Source organism: Aedes albopictus, chromosome 3 (assembly GCF_035046485.1).
Source record: "Aedes albopictus strain Foshan chromosome 3, AalbF5, whole genome shotgun sequence".
Classification (NCBI taxonomy): domain Eukaryota; kingdom Metazoa; phylum Arthropoda; class Insecta; order Diptera; family Culicidae; genus Aedes; species Aedes albopictus.
The window spans coordinates 386,216,736-386,232,952 of record NC_085138.1 but is presented as its reverse complement, the minus strand read 5'-3'; the positions used below and the strand labels follow the sequence as shown (position 1 = coordinate 386,232,952).

Here is a 16,217-nt window from a genome sequence, read left to right as displayed (position 1 = left end):
GCGTTCAGTGTTTCATGGGCTACTCTAATGGATTGCTCTGAAATGGCCAACTTTGATATTAAGGCAGTCCACTTTCCTTGACCTGACAAAAGGTACACAAACGTAACCACAGGGTATCGTATGCTAATAAATTACAATTACAATAAGGGTACTCACTAAACAGATTAAATTGCTGCGAAAGCCATGATTTTCTGCTTATTTGAAATGTTTCATGATTTTGCAAATGAAATAATCTAAGATTGCCCTGGTAATCACGACGTTAAATCAGTTTAATCAGTTTACGCTGTTAAGTGAATCCCCCTAAATACTTTCTTCCTTCATATTTATATTCAACTTTTTATCATTAATTTTCATATGTAGATCATGATTAAGGCTCAAGCATCCGTCATCATTTTTCGGAAAATAAAAAGCAGTTTTCTCGCTGCAAATCAAAACAAAGATCATGAAAATATATTTACTGCATTATATTCCTCATGTGGAGTACAATGAATATATTTTCATAGCATAAATTTTTGTTTTAAACGAAAAAACTGCTTTCAAATGTTTGATGATGACGATGATTTCAATGACGAAAAGTTCAACGTTAATAAGTAATGAGCATAGAAAAGTATATGACAATTACTGTAATCAGGGGGAAGTTGATCACTAAGAAATCCATGTGTTTCAATCACTGAGGATGGTACAATTTTGTTTCAATAGAAGAACTTTTGCTGTAAATCAATTATGTGTTTATCATGAGGATTTGATGATGGTTAGCTTGCCAATGCTGTCAAATATCATAGAGAAGTGACTATTTCTCCGGGTATGTTATATAGCAGTGGTCACCAAACTGCGGCCCGCGGGCCGCATGTGGCCCTCGACCAGATTTTGTGCGGCCCGCGAACTGATTTTGAAATGTATAAGAAAGCAGCCCACGTAGAGATTCCATAATGAAAATCAGAAATTTTACCACATTTTAAAACTTTAATGAGAATGAATTTTGCCAATATCTTAAAGAGTTTTTCAAAAGAAGTAAGATTTTTGAAAGTTTTCCAAACTGTAAGAGGTAATTTTTTTAAATATTGTTTCGAAAATATTCGAAACTGTTGTTAACAACAATGTGTTTCGCTTGAATAATGAGATTAGGTTAAATTTCACAGATTCCTTGCCATGGATTTTGAACTCGTTATTAGTAATTTATTTAAATTTACGAAAATTAACTTAAAAATTTCCATTTTGTTTCTATCGGTGAAAAAACTTCCTTTTATATACTTTATATTTACCACTTCTGCCAGGATACTATTTCAATTTTTTTACAGAATTGTTGCCTATAATTTCTTTTAAAAAGTGTTGCCCAAACATTCGGAATTTCGAAAAATTTCAGGGATTCGGCAAGATACTCTTTATTCTTCTCCTAGCAATACTTTTGGTAATTCCTCTTAAAATATCTATTTTAAATCGGCTACAAATACTTGTCCACATATCTCAGAAAATCATGTCTGCAGGTTTGTCTTCATTGGCTTCTAAAGAAACCATTCTGAATTTTCTCAAAATCTACGAGAAGTCCCAAAAAACCTCACAGTTCCAAGATTTTTTCAATACTTCTCAGGAAATCCTTAAGCTGCAGTAAGAAACTCCATTCGGAAATTGATTAAAACTGGATCCACAGGTTTTACAAGAAATTTGTCCGTGTTCGTGTCTAGGACTTCCACAATTCTGCACTTATAATCTGCGCTTTAAGTACGCTGTAAGTTTATCCACAATATTCTTAAAAAGGTCCATATTGTTCTAGCCACTTTGTGACTTAAAGTAGCTTGTCTGAAATATTTTTCCAATATTATGAATACCAAAACTGCAAAAACTGTTTTGTGTTTTTAATACCATACGATTTTCAAATTCTTTCCAAGTAAAATAAAATCTCCTGTTCAATGTTAAAAAAAAAACATTTTTTTTTTATTTGTGAGTTTTAACTAATGATTATTCTTTACACTTTTCGAAAAATCAAACAAATGTATTTTATGTTAAATATTGAAAATCGTTGAAAATTAACTCTTAAATGACTTGCGGCCCGCAGTCTCTTTTCAAAATTCAATTTTGGCCCGCTAAGACAGTTAGGCTGGGGATCACTGTTATATAGCTTGATGAATGATTATCTTTCAAAATTTCGCCTCCCATCAACACCGTCTATATCGGGTAGCTTGCAAAACTTTTTTAATTAACCATGGTTAAAATTGTGGTTAGCATATATAATTGTAATTGTAATTGCTCGGTCCAAACTCTGTCCGACAACCCCAAGTAACAATTCAGAATCATTGACATTTTAACAAAAGTTCTACAAAAGCGCCGGCAGTTGAACAAAAGTATGTGTTGAAAAAAGTGGCGAATAAGTTTTCCATAGAGTAAAAATAGAGCCTTTGTTCAACATATTACTGTAAATTGAACAACCAATCTAACACAAGTTTCAATAAATTTATTTAATTCTTCCATCAGTTGCCTAATAGTGTTTTAAGAATTATAGAAGCAACGCTGTTGTCAGCAAATTAGATGTCATTGTTACACTTTTGATTCCCAATGGAACAAGTAGCTTAAGCAAAGTTTAACAACACTTGCCTACCTACACGTTTTATTCAGCTGCACTGATGTAGTTGAACAGAACATCAGAATCAGCTTTCTTTAAAATAATGTTTAACTTTAATCGAACAATGTTGATCAACAGTGTAATAGTGTCACTCAATTGATAGCTGATTACGAGCCTAATAAAAGCAACCATGTTTCAATAGGCTCTAATATCCAAAAAAATGGTCTGCAGCAGCTCCTGATAGTTATGCACTTTTTAAGAACATTTTGACTCACCGTTTCGCCTCGCTTTGAGGTTCAACGGCAGTGAAACTGCAGACAGGATCTTCTGAAACTGTAGCTCAAGCTATTCCTGGGGCCGATGAATAATCTTCTCACCAGATTCTTTATTGATCCCGTGCACGGATCGAACCGGCTTCAATACTAATCGAGCACTTGATATACCTATTCAGGGTGTCTACTTCCTGGAAAACCTGGAATTATCAGGGAATAGGGGGATTAGGGGCATAATGGACACCCGGGGCGAAATGGACACCCCTGTTTTTGCCGAAACCGTTGACTTTTATGTAAAACTTTCAATGCATAAGTGTAAAGGAACAAGTCATTGTTCTATTTATCAAAAGTACCATTTATATTCCTTCAAAATAATCAAAATATCATTGAAATTGAAATATGTTTTTCATATGGTGGATTTCTTATAATTTCGAAGCAGCAGAAAATAAGGTATTACGAGTGATTGTGTGTGTCCACCATACAAACAAGTGAATTGTTAGCTTATGTACATGTATACGTAGATTTAGCAATGCATGAAGTATTATATTTTTGATCAGAACACACTGAAAATAGCAATTTCAATGTTGTAGTCTGTTCGGGGCGAAATGAACACTGGCAATTATGAATGGATGTACGCGCGTTGCATACTGTTAGGCGTTTTAGAGAGTTTGAAAAAAATCAATCCGATTATTATGCCCTAAAATTCATTTAATTAACTTTGATGTTATGTAAACTCGTCTAAGATGGAGTATTATATCTGTGGTATTGATCTCCGTTGACAAATTACTTAACTGGTCGATATTCTCAAAGATACAGCATAAAATATGCAGGGGTGTCCATTATGCCCCGATGGGTGTCCATTTCACCCCGTACCTTTCCTGCCAGCCCCAAAAAACACACGGTTTTCAATTCATTATTTCTTCACAATAATAACATTCTACCAGCTGTAAATGATTGAAATACGTAGGAAACAAGTTAAAGTAGTAAGGCAACTGATAATATGTTAAGTTTTTGTCTGTTATACAGGCCTAACATTCTCATTTGCTTAGGGTGTCCATTATGCCCCTAATACCCCTACCCCTTTGATTTACACGCGTGCCGCTATCCGATCACTTTTGCACATTTTGAACGCCTTGCCACGCCCAAATCAGTGGACGAAAACATTTTGTACTTTGTATACGTAAAACTCAGAATATTAGTAGTTCCGTGTCAAAAATAGAGCTCAATCCATCAACGCAATCCAAAGTTACAGCATCTCAAACTTGGCCATTTTGTATGAATATCGGCGTTTGTCCGATCAATTATGCACCACAGTGTAGATTCAAAGTTTTCATTTAATATATTGTTATTTTCATTGGTTGATTGATTGATTTGTCTTTATTAAAGAGACTTTCAGCCCTTAGCTGGTTCGTCTCTTGTTATTTTCATAGAATTCCTGTTTATTTGCAACTGTAATTTATTAGTTTATTGAAAAGAATAACCTTCCTTGACTAGCAAGTACTATACTAACATTTTCAGCGCTATAAGCTTCAGTCATTTGCTTTCTGTTGTGTAACCATCGAGTAAAAGCAGTCAACGCTGAATAAAAGGAAAGCTAGTCAAATATAAAGCATAAGCTAATACACGACTGCAAAACAAGCACCATCCAGCTACCAAACTCGGTTTTCAGAAATCCATTGATTGTCACTGGGGCTGCCTTTACTCCACTCTATTCCAACTCCGGGAGATTTCCCGGAAGATGTGAAAACTTGAACACATCAAATAGGAGTCCCCACTAACAAAACAGCTGCTACTATACAGTACAATTCGTTATACTGACAAATCCCCAAACCAGCAGCGCTTTAAAGGCCGTTATGCGATTTCATTACGGCTAGAATCTGTAATAAATAAACTGTTGGTTTACCAACACGGCTTGTCGGATGTAAACATTATTGTCAAAACAAACTTTAAGCGGGATATATAGCTACTACACAAATTCTTTACAGCTATCCATCTCTGTGCTGTGAAATTATTTGGGTTGCCTTTATTGCACTTTAATTCAATGCCGGAAGATTCTCCGGAAGATGTGCAAATCGAGTAAGAGTTCCAGCCACTACAACAGCTGCTTTTATACAGTACGTTTTGTAATGTTGCCAAAACACAAAACAGAAGCGCTTCGTAGCCGTTTAAAGAACACTCTTTCAGCTAGAAGCTGTGAAGAAGAATCTGTTGGCGCAATCACACAGCTTGTTCAATGTAAACATTATTGCGTTTGACGTTTCACAAGCTTTTGCAGCAAGATGAAGTTGGGTAAGGTTTCTTGTGGCACAATTATGAAGCCTTGTCTGGAGTAAAACAAAACGGGCTATTTTCTATGTTATTTATATATAGCAGTGTGGCAGCGAGGACATCATCGGGACCAGTGGATACGGAGATCGGGAGTTCGATTCCAAATAGCGGCAAGTACTTTAATTATTCAATTTTAAAAGTGATAATTCCAGTTCCACATGTATTGCGTCACGATATCCATTACCTAATTATATTTAAACGTTTAATTTGGGGATGCCGTATAACTATTATTTATCAACTGCGAAAAGGCTGAAAAAGCGCCTTCTCAATATGTTATTCAGTTAGTGGTTACATAGGAGCCGAGAAAAGAGCTATGACTTGGTGGCATAGAAGCTTCTCGCACAGCATATACATGCTGATTAAGTTCGCCAGATTCATTGGTATAGGGCTTGCATAGAAGCTTCCATCTATATGTACAACACAGTAACTCAGCATCAAGCCGTATTGAGGACGCTTTGTTGACGTTTACATTCACAATAAATGTTAGTTTCATAAAAAATATCAGGCAAATGTTCTCACCTTTGAGCAAAAGGTATGTAGAGAAGTATTAATTTATTAGAAATTTAAGATAAGAGTTTCTGCCCATACCTTGGAAATTCAGTAAATATTTCAGCAAGAATGTCCTGCATAGGATTCCAAAAGCTTCATGTTTTCATGTAAAAAAAAATCCTCCACAATTCTACTAAGAAACCCTTTATTAACTGTGCTTGTTACTCCCCTCTCAACGAATGTTCCGATTGGAAATCAACGATAAATTTTACCATGACAACAGAAGTTTATTTTTAGGATAATTCTACCACAGTTTTCAACAAAAATCGATTCGACAAAAGATCTACAAGCAACAGAATCAACTACAAAACCAATGATTTTCTATACGAGATTCTTCTAATTCAATCAAAAGTTTATCCAGTGAGAAAGTTTATCCAAATTTTGCAAATTCCATAAAAAATAGATTTCAGAATTACCAAGAAACTCTAAGAATTTATGCAGAAATCTTGCCACGATTCAGTGTTTTTCGAACCTCAGACATTATTAAATAAGTTCCGTCCAAAAAATTCTATCCAAAAATTTAGCCGGGTTAAGACAGAAATGACTTGAAGAGGTTGACGAAATTCAGAAAAGGAACTTTTCTGTTTTCAAAAATTGAGCGTTAAGTGCAGTGCAACTTATTTAGCACTCCAAGCTGGCGACTAGTAACATCATTTTTACTCAATCACAAAATTCATAACTCCAATATGGAAATGTTCTTTATTTATTCTGATTGTGTTGAGCTACATGTCGACATATTTGATGTAAGTGCATTTGAAAACCATTTCCGCAAAAACCGCGTCGAAATTAGCAAAAACGCGCCAAATCCGCGCGAAACGCAAAAACCGCGAAAAACGCAAAATCCGCGCCACCTGTAACAGCCCTGCCATTGTTTTGATTTAGAGCGATAAAACTGCTTTTTAATTTTCGAAAAATGATGACGAATGCTTGAGCCTTAACAAATGACAAAAATATCAACAATTTTTAATTTTTGTTCAAAGAGTTATATATATATATATATATTCTTGGTTTTAATACGTCTATCATGAACTTTCGTATGTATAGAATTGAGTCTAGCGTAGCTTTACTACCTATCCATTCATTTCATTTATTTAGTTCACATCAAATTCATGATAATACTGAATCAACAATTTGCCGCCATAATACTCGATTTGCAGCTGCAGCTCTCCATCCTCGGTCACGCCCAACACTCGCCAGATCACGCTCCACCTGGTCCGCCCATCGTGCTCTCTGCGCTCCACGCCTTCTTGTACCAACCGGATGGTTAGCAAACACCAACTTTGCAGGGTTGTTGTCCGGCATTCTTGCAACATGCCCTGCCCACCGTATCCTTCCAGCTTTGGCCACTTTCTGGATACTGTGTTCGTCGTAAAGTGCAGCGAGCTCGTGGTTCATCCTTCTCCGCCACACACCGTTCTCCTGCACACCGCCGAAGATCGTCCTTAGCACCCGTCGCTCGAAAACTCCGAGTGCTTGCAGGTCCTCCTCGAGCATCGTCCATGTCTCGTGTCCGTAGAGAACCACCGGTCTTATTAACGTCTTGTACATGGTACATTTGGTGCGGGGGTGAATCTTTTTTGACCGCAGTTTCTTCTGGAGCCCATAGTAGGCACGACTTCCACTGATAATGCGCCTTCGTATTTCACGGCTCACGTTATTGTCAGCCGTTAGCGAGGAACCGAGGTAGACGAATTCTTCTACCACCTCGAAAGTATCCCCGTCTATCGTAACATTGCTGCCAAGGCTTGTCCTGTCTCGCTCAGTCCCACCTACCAGCATGTACTTTGTCTTAGCCGCATTCACCACCAGTCCGACCTTTGCTGCTTCACGTTTCAGGCGGGTGTACTGTTCTGCCACCGTTCCAAATGTTCTGGCAATAATATCCATATCATCCGCAAAACAGACAAATTGGCTGGATTTCGTGAAGATCGTACCCCGGCTGTTGAGCCCGGCTCGTCGCATAACACCTTCCAGGGCGATGTTGAATAGTAGGCAGGAAAGTCCATCACCTTGTCGTAGTCCCCGTCGAGATTCAAATGAACTGGATAGCTCACCCGAAATCCTTACGCTGTTCTGCACACCGTCCATCGTTGCTCTTATCAGTCTAGTCAGCTTCCCGGGAAAGCTGTTCTCGTCCATAATTTTCCATAGCTCTGTGCGGTCGATACTGTCGTATGCCGCTTTGAAGTCGATGAACAGGTGATGCGTTGGGACCTGGTATTCACGGCATTTCTGGAGGATTTGCCGTACGGTGAAGATCTGGTCCGTTGTCGACCGGCCGTCGATGAAACCGGCTTGGTAACTTCCCACGAACTCATTTACTTTAGGTGAAAGACGACGGAAGATGATCTGGGATAGCACTTTGTAGGCGGCATTCAAAACGGTGATCGCTCGAAAGTTCTCACACATTAACTTGTCGCCTTTCTTGTGGATGGGACAGATTATCCCTTCCTTCCACTCCTCCGGTAGCTGTTCAGTTTCCCAGATCTTGACTACTAACTGGTGCAGACAGGTGGCCAACTTTTCCGGGCCAATCTTGATGAGTTCTGCTGCGATACCGTCCTTACCAGCCGCTTTGTTGTTTTTGAGCTGGTGGATGGCATCCTTAACTTCCCTCAGCGTGGGAGTTGGTTCGTTCCCGTCGTCTACTGCACCAACATAGTCATTTCCTCCGCTGTCTTGGTCCTCCGTGCCTACATTCTCTTCGCCATTCAGGTGCTCGTCGAAGTGCTGCTTCCACCTTTCGATCACCTCACGTTTGTCCGTCAGGAGGCTCCCTTCCTTATCCCTGCATATTTCGGCTTGCGGCACGTAGCCTTTGCGGGATGCGTTGAGCTTCTGGTAGAACTTGCGTGTTTCCTGTGAACGGCACAGCAGTTCCATTTCCTCGCACTCCGCTTCTTCCAGGCGGCGCTTTTTCTCCCGGAAGAGACGGGTCTGCTGCTTCCGCTTCTGTCTGTATCGCTCCACATTCTGTCGGGTTCCATGCTGCAGCATTACCGCCCGCGCTGCATCCTTCTCCTCCAGAACCGCTCTGCACTCCTCGTCGAACCAATCGTTTCGTCGACTCCGTTCTACGTACCCGATAGTGCTCTCGGCTGCGTTGTTGATGGCTGCTTTTACTGTACTCCAGCAGTCCTCTAGAGGGGCCACATCGAGCACACCCTCGTCCGGCAACGCTGCCTCGAGATTCTGCGCGTATGCGGTGGCGACATCCGGCTGCTTCAGTCGCTCTAGATCGTACCGGGGCGGCCGCCGGTAATGTACATTGTTAATAACGGAGAGTTTTGGGCGCAGTTTAACCATCACCAGGTAGTGATCGGAGTCGATATTAGCGCCACGATAGGTCCTGACGTCGATAATGTCGGAGAAGTGCCGTCCATCAATCAGAACGTGGTCGATTTGCGATTCCGTTTGTTGTGGTGATCTCCAGGTGTAACGATACGGGAGGCTGTGCTGGAAGAAGGTGCTACGAATGGCCATGTTCTTGGAGGCGGCGAAATCGATGAGGCGTAGGCCATTTTCGTTCGTCAGCTGGTGGGCGCTGAACTTTCCAATCGTCGGTCTGAATTCCTCCTCCTGGCCTACCTGAGCGTTTAGATCCCCTATGATGATCTTGACGTCGTGGTTTGGGCAGCGGTCGTACTCGCGTTCGAGCTGCGCGTAAAATGCGTCTTTGTCATCATCAGTGCTTCCGGAGTGAGGGCTGTGCACGTTTATTATGCTAATGTTGAAGAATCGGCCCTTGATTCTCAACCTGCACATTCTTTCGTCGATCGGCCACCAACCGATCACGCGCCTCTGCATGTCGCCCATCACTATAAAAGCTGTTCCCAGCTCACGTGTGTTGCCGCAACTCTGGTAGATGGTATGATTGCCTCTAAACGTTCGCACCATAGATCCTGTCCAACACACCTCCTGCAGCGCTACGATTCCGAACCCGCGGTCCTTCAGTATATCGGCGAGTATGTGGGTGCTCCCGATGAAGTTGAGAGATCTGCAGTTCCACGTACCGAGCTTCCAATCGCAAGTCCCTTTTCGTCGCTGTGGTCGTCGCCATTGGTATCGGTTCGCATTCTTCTCTTGTTGATTTTCCGGTGCTAGTCTTTTTTACGGCTGGCTCGCAGGGCCTGACACCAACCCACTAACCCAGGGAGCTGGGCTTACCTTCCCGGAAGCTACGGGTTCTGCATTGGCATTTCCTCCAACTACAGTGCTAAATAGCTAGGCTCGAGCGCAAGTCTTCGCCACGTCCAAACCGGTGCTGATTGTGTGCGTTTGCTTCTACTTCCTATCCTATCCTATCCTAAACCTATCCATACAAAAAATTAAGGTTTTCATACAAAAAGCGTTACAAGGGGGAGGGAGGGGGTTGAGGTTCTGAAAAAAACCGATTACGTAATTTGTGTACCACGCCTTTTGCCGTTGGTTGGATGGTCTCATTTGCCCTCTTTTCAAGAAAGGGCATCGACTGGAGCACGCTATGTCCAAAGGGAAGTATTATGAAAATCGAATGTACCTCAAATGTTATTCCATACGATCGTAGGTTTGGACCTCTAGTTTCAGAATCAGTGCGGTTTAAAATATTTCATCTTGGGTTTTTCGATTTTTTTCCATTTGTTTGATTTTTTTCCTATTTTCCCATACAAATGGCACAAAAAGTCATTTTAAGGTTAATTTCATCCCATATAAAAATGTATGGGAAAAAACCCAAGATGGATTATTTTAATTCGCACATATTCTGAATCTAGAGGTCCAAAAATACAATTCTTGCGAATAAACTTTGAGGTTCATTCACTTTTCATAATACTTCCCTTTGGACATAGCATGTGGAGTGCACGAATAACAGAGGAATAACACTCCTCAATTCAGAGTACAAAATTTGGTCCGGAGTTCTGTTCCACACAGGCTGAGGCCGATTGAGGAGTCCTTCGTCGGCGAATATCAGGCAGGATTTCATGAGGGCCGATCAACGACGGATCAGATGTTCACCTTGCGGCAGATTTTCGATAAATTTCGGGAGTACAACTTGCAGACCCATAATCTGTATATTGATTTCAAGCCGGCGTACGATTCAGTGAAGAAAAACGAGTTATGGCAGATCATGATCGAACATGGATTTCCGGCGAAGCTGATTAGACTGATTCGTGCGACGCTTGACGGATCGAAATCAAGTGTATGGGTTGCGAATGAAATTTTGTCATCGTTCGTAACCTTTGACGAACTGAACCAGGGCGATGCTCTTTCGAACTTACTGTCCAACATAGCTCTGGAAGGAGCGATAAGGAGAGCTGGTGTGCACAGGAGCGGAACCATTGTCACGAAGTCGCATATGCATGGCTTCGCTGACGATATCGACATCATCGGAATCGATCGTCGGGCCGTGGAAGAGGCGTTCGTACCTTTTAAGAGGGAGACTGCGTAGATTCGACTTACGATTAACACCACAAAGACTAAGTACATGATTGATGGTGGTCCACATCGGTCCGGCCGTGGTAGTGGTGACGAAGTGGTGCTAGGTGGTGAAAAGTTTGAAGTTGTGGATGAATTAGTTTATCTTGGTACTCTAGGTGACGTGCAATAATGATGTTTTACCCGCGAGGTGAAAAGACGGATTGCGGCTGCGAATCGGGCCTTTTTCGGTCTGCAAAACCAGCTGAAGTCCCGCAGGCTGCAAACGAAGACAAAACTGGCGTTGTACAAGACTCTGATTCTTCCGGTCGCTTTATACGATCATGAAACGTGGACGTTGAAAGAAGATGATCGGAGAGCTTTTGGAGACTTCGAACGTAAAGTGCTGCGAACAATACTCGGCGGTAAATTGGAGGACGGCGTCTGGCGGCGTCGCATGAACTACGAATTGTATCAGGTATATAAAGAGATGGATATAGTGAAGCGAATACAACACAGCAGGCTGCGGTGGGCTGGACACGTAGCTCGTATGCCGGAGGAACGACAAGCTAAAATTATATTCAGCAGAGAACCAGGAAGGAGTCGTCGGCTTCGTGAAAGGCCGCGCACACGTTGGCTTTTTGCAGTTGAGGAGGACCTATGGACTCTAAACGTTCAGGGCGACTGGAAGCGATTGGCCCAGGACCGAGACCAGTGGAAGCGGGTACTTCATTCGGCGTAGACTCACCGCTACGAGTTGTAGCCCATCAAGTATCAAGTAAGTAAGCCTTTTGCCGTAGTTTCAAAATGTTTGCATTGAAAACATTTTCGGTGATACCTACTTTAAAAATGTTTATTATTTTTAATTTAAGTATTTAAATCCGTTTACGGTGGCCTGAACAAAAAATGTTTATTTCTAAAAATAAATAAGCTACCAATCACTATGTTTTATCACTTTTCAATCTAATCTGTACGTATGTAATGCTTAAAGGAAATATGAAAGAAATAGTACCTAAAATATGTTAAAGAAAAATGTTTTGAAAAAAGGTTGTCAAGAAACAGGTTTCAAAATTCATGAGGGGCAAACCATTTAGACTTTTAGGAGGGATGGGGCGCCTGGCCAATGTCTACGAGCATTCATAGTGAAAAAACGAAAACTGCGCTAAGGTGATTTAAGCGATAAACTAAATGTAGTAACATTTTTATTCCACCAAGAAGCAATTAAATTCACATATCAGGTATGTATTTTGCATTACCGAAGTAAGTTTAACAAGAAAGTACGATTACTCGTACTTTTTAATTGAAACAAAAAGGCACGGTAAATGGTGTTGGCGCGGCGGTGAATACTGGTAACCCTACACCCAGCTAAAGCCAAGTAGAGGATCAATTGAGAGTATAGAGATGGAAGAGAAAGATTGTCGATAGTTAACGAAGTGGTAGAATTAGAATATTAAATTGAAACTGTAGTTGGAGGAATGGTTTGAAACCTAGCGGAAGGAAACACTGAGAAATTGTGAGTAAAAGTGTAATAATTATAAGCGAATTGAAATTAAATAAAACCTTTTAGTTTAAGCTGATCAACGAAACAACGACTTTCGATCTGCTGTAAAAACAGTGTCGCGATTGAAACCCTCCCCGCTCCAACAAACTTAAAAATTTCTCATTTCAACCGCTGTATACAGCGAAATGAGTAAAAAGCATTCAAATCGACGTGCGGAACAACAACGCATCGAAGTTGATGATAGAAAGAAGGGCCAGGCGAACAATGGCTCCACAGATGATCCCCCGGCTACGCTCACCGTTGAGATGATAGAGCTTGAGTTGGATTATCTACAAAGAGAACGCTCGATAAAACTCAAAGCCATAGCGGATAGGGAGGCAGTAGAGTTATCTGTTGCCCGAAAAAGCTATTGTTTGATGAAATCCCGGTTGCAACTAAAGCACGATTGCGACGATAATGATTTCGATGATGTCACCCCCGGCAGGATGAACGATAACGACGATGCAGATGAAACACCTCCACGCAGTGCTTTTCAAAATGTTCCATCGATCATCAGTTCTCTACCAATGAATCTACCGAAGACGTCAAAATGTTTGCCAACTCCCCAACAACTTTGTGCTCGCCAGGTAATGCCAATGGATCTGCCGGTATTTGCAGGGAATCCTGAAGAGTGGCCCGTGTTTTATTGTCAGTATAAGAATACCACAGCGGCGTGTGGCTTTAATAATTCGGAAAATTTGGTACGGTTACAACGGTGTTTGAGAGGACAGGCTTTGGAATATGTTCGTAGTCGTTTGCTATTGCCTGAATTAGTTCCGAAGGTCATTAATCAATTAGAAATGTTGTACGGGAGACCAGCGGTAATCATCAATTCATTGATAAATAAGGTCCAATCTATGCCACCGCCTGAGATGGGGCGTTTAGAGACCATCATTGATTATGGTATGGCGATTCAGAACCTTTTTGATCATATGAAAGCGATGAATCAGTTAGACCATTTGCGAAACCCAACCCTTCTGCAGGAGTTGGAGACGAAGCTTCCTAGTGAAATGAAATTGCAGTGGGCAAAATATAAGCGACAGAATTCTCCGTCTTCACTAAAGACGTTGAATGAATTTATGAATGAAATAGTGGAAGTGACTTGCGAGGTTTTTTCTGCAGGTTCAAAAACTCGAACCGATCAGGAGCGGAATGATGAAATTGTCGAAACAGATTCGACACTAGGGAACCAAAATAGTTTTTGTTTCATTTGTAGAGAAAGAAGTCATCGTGTGCAGGATTGTATTCAATTTCAATCATACGATGTTTCTCACCGTTGGCGTTTAATAGGAGAGTTGAAATTATGCCGGTGCTGTTTGGGGCGCCATTCTACTAGGGTCTGCCAACATGCGTATGAGTGTGGAACAGATCGATGTCAGTTGTTGCACCATCCATTGCTGCATCAAGTCCAAAACCGATAGGGTAACCAGTGAGATGCGCGCTTGAAGTAATTTGGTAAAACTCCATCTAATATGTAGTGTTACGGGGGTGGGAATGTTGGCGCGGCGGTGAATACTGGTAACCCTACACCCAGCTAAAGCCAAGTAGAGGATCAATTGAGAGTATAGAGATGGAAGAGAAAGATTGTCGATAGTTAACGAAGTGGTAGAATTAGAATATTAAATTGAAACTGTAGTTGGAGGAATGGTTTGAAACCTAGCGGAAGGAAACACTGAGAAATTGTGAGTAAAAGTGTAATAATTATAAGCGAATTGAAATTAAATAAAACCTTTTAGTTTAAGCTGATCAACGAAACAACGACTTTCGATCTGCTGTAAAAACAGTGTCGCGATTGAAACCCTCCCCGCTCCAACAAATGGGTACCCTAAAAATCAATGGTCTCCATTCACCGTGCCCCATATTGTCCCATATAGAGTGACTGGAAGGGAGAGTGGCGTCAATGTCAAAATTGGAACAGCGATCATCTGTCAAATCCATACAAATTCCCGTTCCAAACGAGCAGGAGACCTGTCAAAATTGGAACATGACGCCACTCTCCCTTCCAGTCACTCTAGTCCCATATATCTAGAAAAAATCAAAAATTTGAACTTTCGTTTTTCGAATAAAATCTTGGAAGTTATTATTTGAAATGAATTTAAACGAAGAAAATTCCCTTGGCTGGGTTGTTTTGATAATTTTTAAACAAAGTAGAATAAAATTTCTCATACACGGTGAATGGTTTCCTACTACCACGGTGAATGGTGACCTACCACGGAATTAGGCGACCCTACTACCCTTTACTAATTGTACTATATCATCAAATTTTGTGAAAATTTTTCTACTTCTGTGGATATTGCTTTAATTTTAACCTATAATGAAGGCATTAAAAGCGGCACCAACAATGTTTATAAGACTGGTGTCAAATGACAGCCCTTATTTGCCCCGAATCCTCTTAGATCCACGGTGAATGGTGCCGTGACGGTACATTTAAGAGTCAGGATAGACATCGGAGAAATTTACTTTGTATTCAGAAAGTTAGGAATTCATTTCATTAGGTACGTACAATTGCTAGCTATTCATCAAGAATTTCGGATTGAAATAGACAGTAACTTGACTTTGATCAATTCACATCTACACAATGTTTAATGAAGATCATCAATTTTGGACTTCACACTCACCTAAACAGCCTTAATGAGGTGGGGCGGCATCAAAAGCATCGACCCCGTTTAGATTCAATACACTCCTCCTACTTGTCCTTCTTCTCGAAATTCAGCGAGTTCACAATACGGCTCAACTCGTTGGCCACCAAATCATCCAGCACGGACCCATTGTTGTCGATGAAGTTGGCAACGGACTTGACGACGGTGGCCTCTCGCACTCCTCGCGAGTCCCGCAGCTGGATCGTCAGCTCATACTTGTCGTCGTACTTCTTCATGTCGGAACTGGCCTGCCAGCGCTTCACGTTGCCCTTGTCGTCCTTTTGATTGCCGACGGCGAAGATGCCCTTCTCCACGTAGGTCGTGTAGATGGTCAGCACTCCCATCAGGAAGAAGTAGAAGCAAACGCACACAATCAGCACCGGTTTGGACGTGGGGAAAGAATACTGGTAGTCATAGCCGAGAGCAACCAGGGCGGTGGCCACGGCCAGGGCGCAGATCAACAGCCGCCCGTCGATGATGGCGTGGTGCTCCTTCATGTTGGTCCGGTTCATGAGGGCGGTCTTGACGGAATCGTCCAGGGCGTGCTTGACGGCAGTTCCGTCCCATTTGTTGATCTTGACCGGCTGACGCGGGTGGAGGGGATGAATGGAGAGGTGAAGATTTTAGTGGAGATGTTTTTCTCTGACGTGTCGATTTCGGATGGCGAAAGGGCCAGCCAAAAAGAACACTTTTTTGTGGAAGATTTAGAAAGAATGTATCACTTACCTCATCATCCTTGCCAGAGTTATCGCCACGCTTTGATTTGGAACTCATTTTTAATAGAAAATTCACTTATTTTCAGCGTTTTATCGAAATTTTAAATTCTGCTGCGAACGAACAGCGACGAACCGACAGACTTTTTGACAACGCGACGCGATGAAAGTAGAGGTGTCGTTCTCTAACTCAATAATCGACGAAAATGCAATACTCATAAAAATTTT

The 16,217-nt window shown here is 41.4% G+C and overlaps 2 protein-coding genes across 2 annotated transcripts; one reads left to right on the top strand and one right to left on the bottom strand.

The window, feature by feature from the left end:
- The first annotated feature begins 12,422 nt into the window (after positions 1-12,422).
- On the top strand, positions 12,423-14,450 carry LOC134291867 (uncharacterized). The gene is made up of 2 exons (XM_062860209.1): positions 12,423-12,610; positions 12,665-14,450. The coding sequence occupies exon 2, from the start codon at positions 12,784-12,786 to the stop codon at positions 14,056-14,058; it is 1,275 nt and encodes a 424-aa protein (XP_062716193.1). The 5' UTR covers positions 12,423-12,610; positions 12,665-12,783; the 3' UTR covers positions 14,059-14,450.
- A 751-nt stretch (positions 14,451-15,201) lies between these two features.
- Positions 15,202-16,163, bottom strand: LOC109399568 (signal peptidase complex subunit 2). Its single transcript, XM_019672080.3, has 2 exons — positions 16,003-16,163; positions 15,202-15,860 (listed from the first exon to the last, which is right to left on the bottom strand). The coding sequence occupies exons 1-2, from the start codon at positions 16,048-16,050 to the stop codon at positions 15,324-15,326; spliced, it is 585 nt and encodes a 194-aa protein (XP_019527625.2). The 5' UTR covers positions 16,051-16,163; the 3' UTR covers positions 15,202-15,323.
- Positions 16,164-16,217: the final 54 nt, after the last annotated feature.

What these genes read in the sequence shown, in the direction of transcription:
- LOC134291867 (XM_062860209.1), top strand. Translation starts at nt 12,784, where the DNA reads ATGAGTAAAAAGCATTCAAATCGACGTGCGGAACAACAACGCATCGAA.
- LOC109399568 (XM_019672080.3), bottom strand. Translation starts at nt 16,050, where the DNA reads ATGAGTTCCAAATCAAAGCGTGGCGATAACTCTGGCAAGGATGATGAG. An exon ending in ACTCTGGCAAGGATGATGAG is followed by an intron (nt 15,861 to 16,002) that starts GTAAGTGATACA and finishes CACCCGCGTCAG; the next exon opens with CCGGTCAAGATCAACAAATG.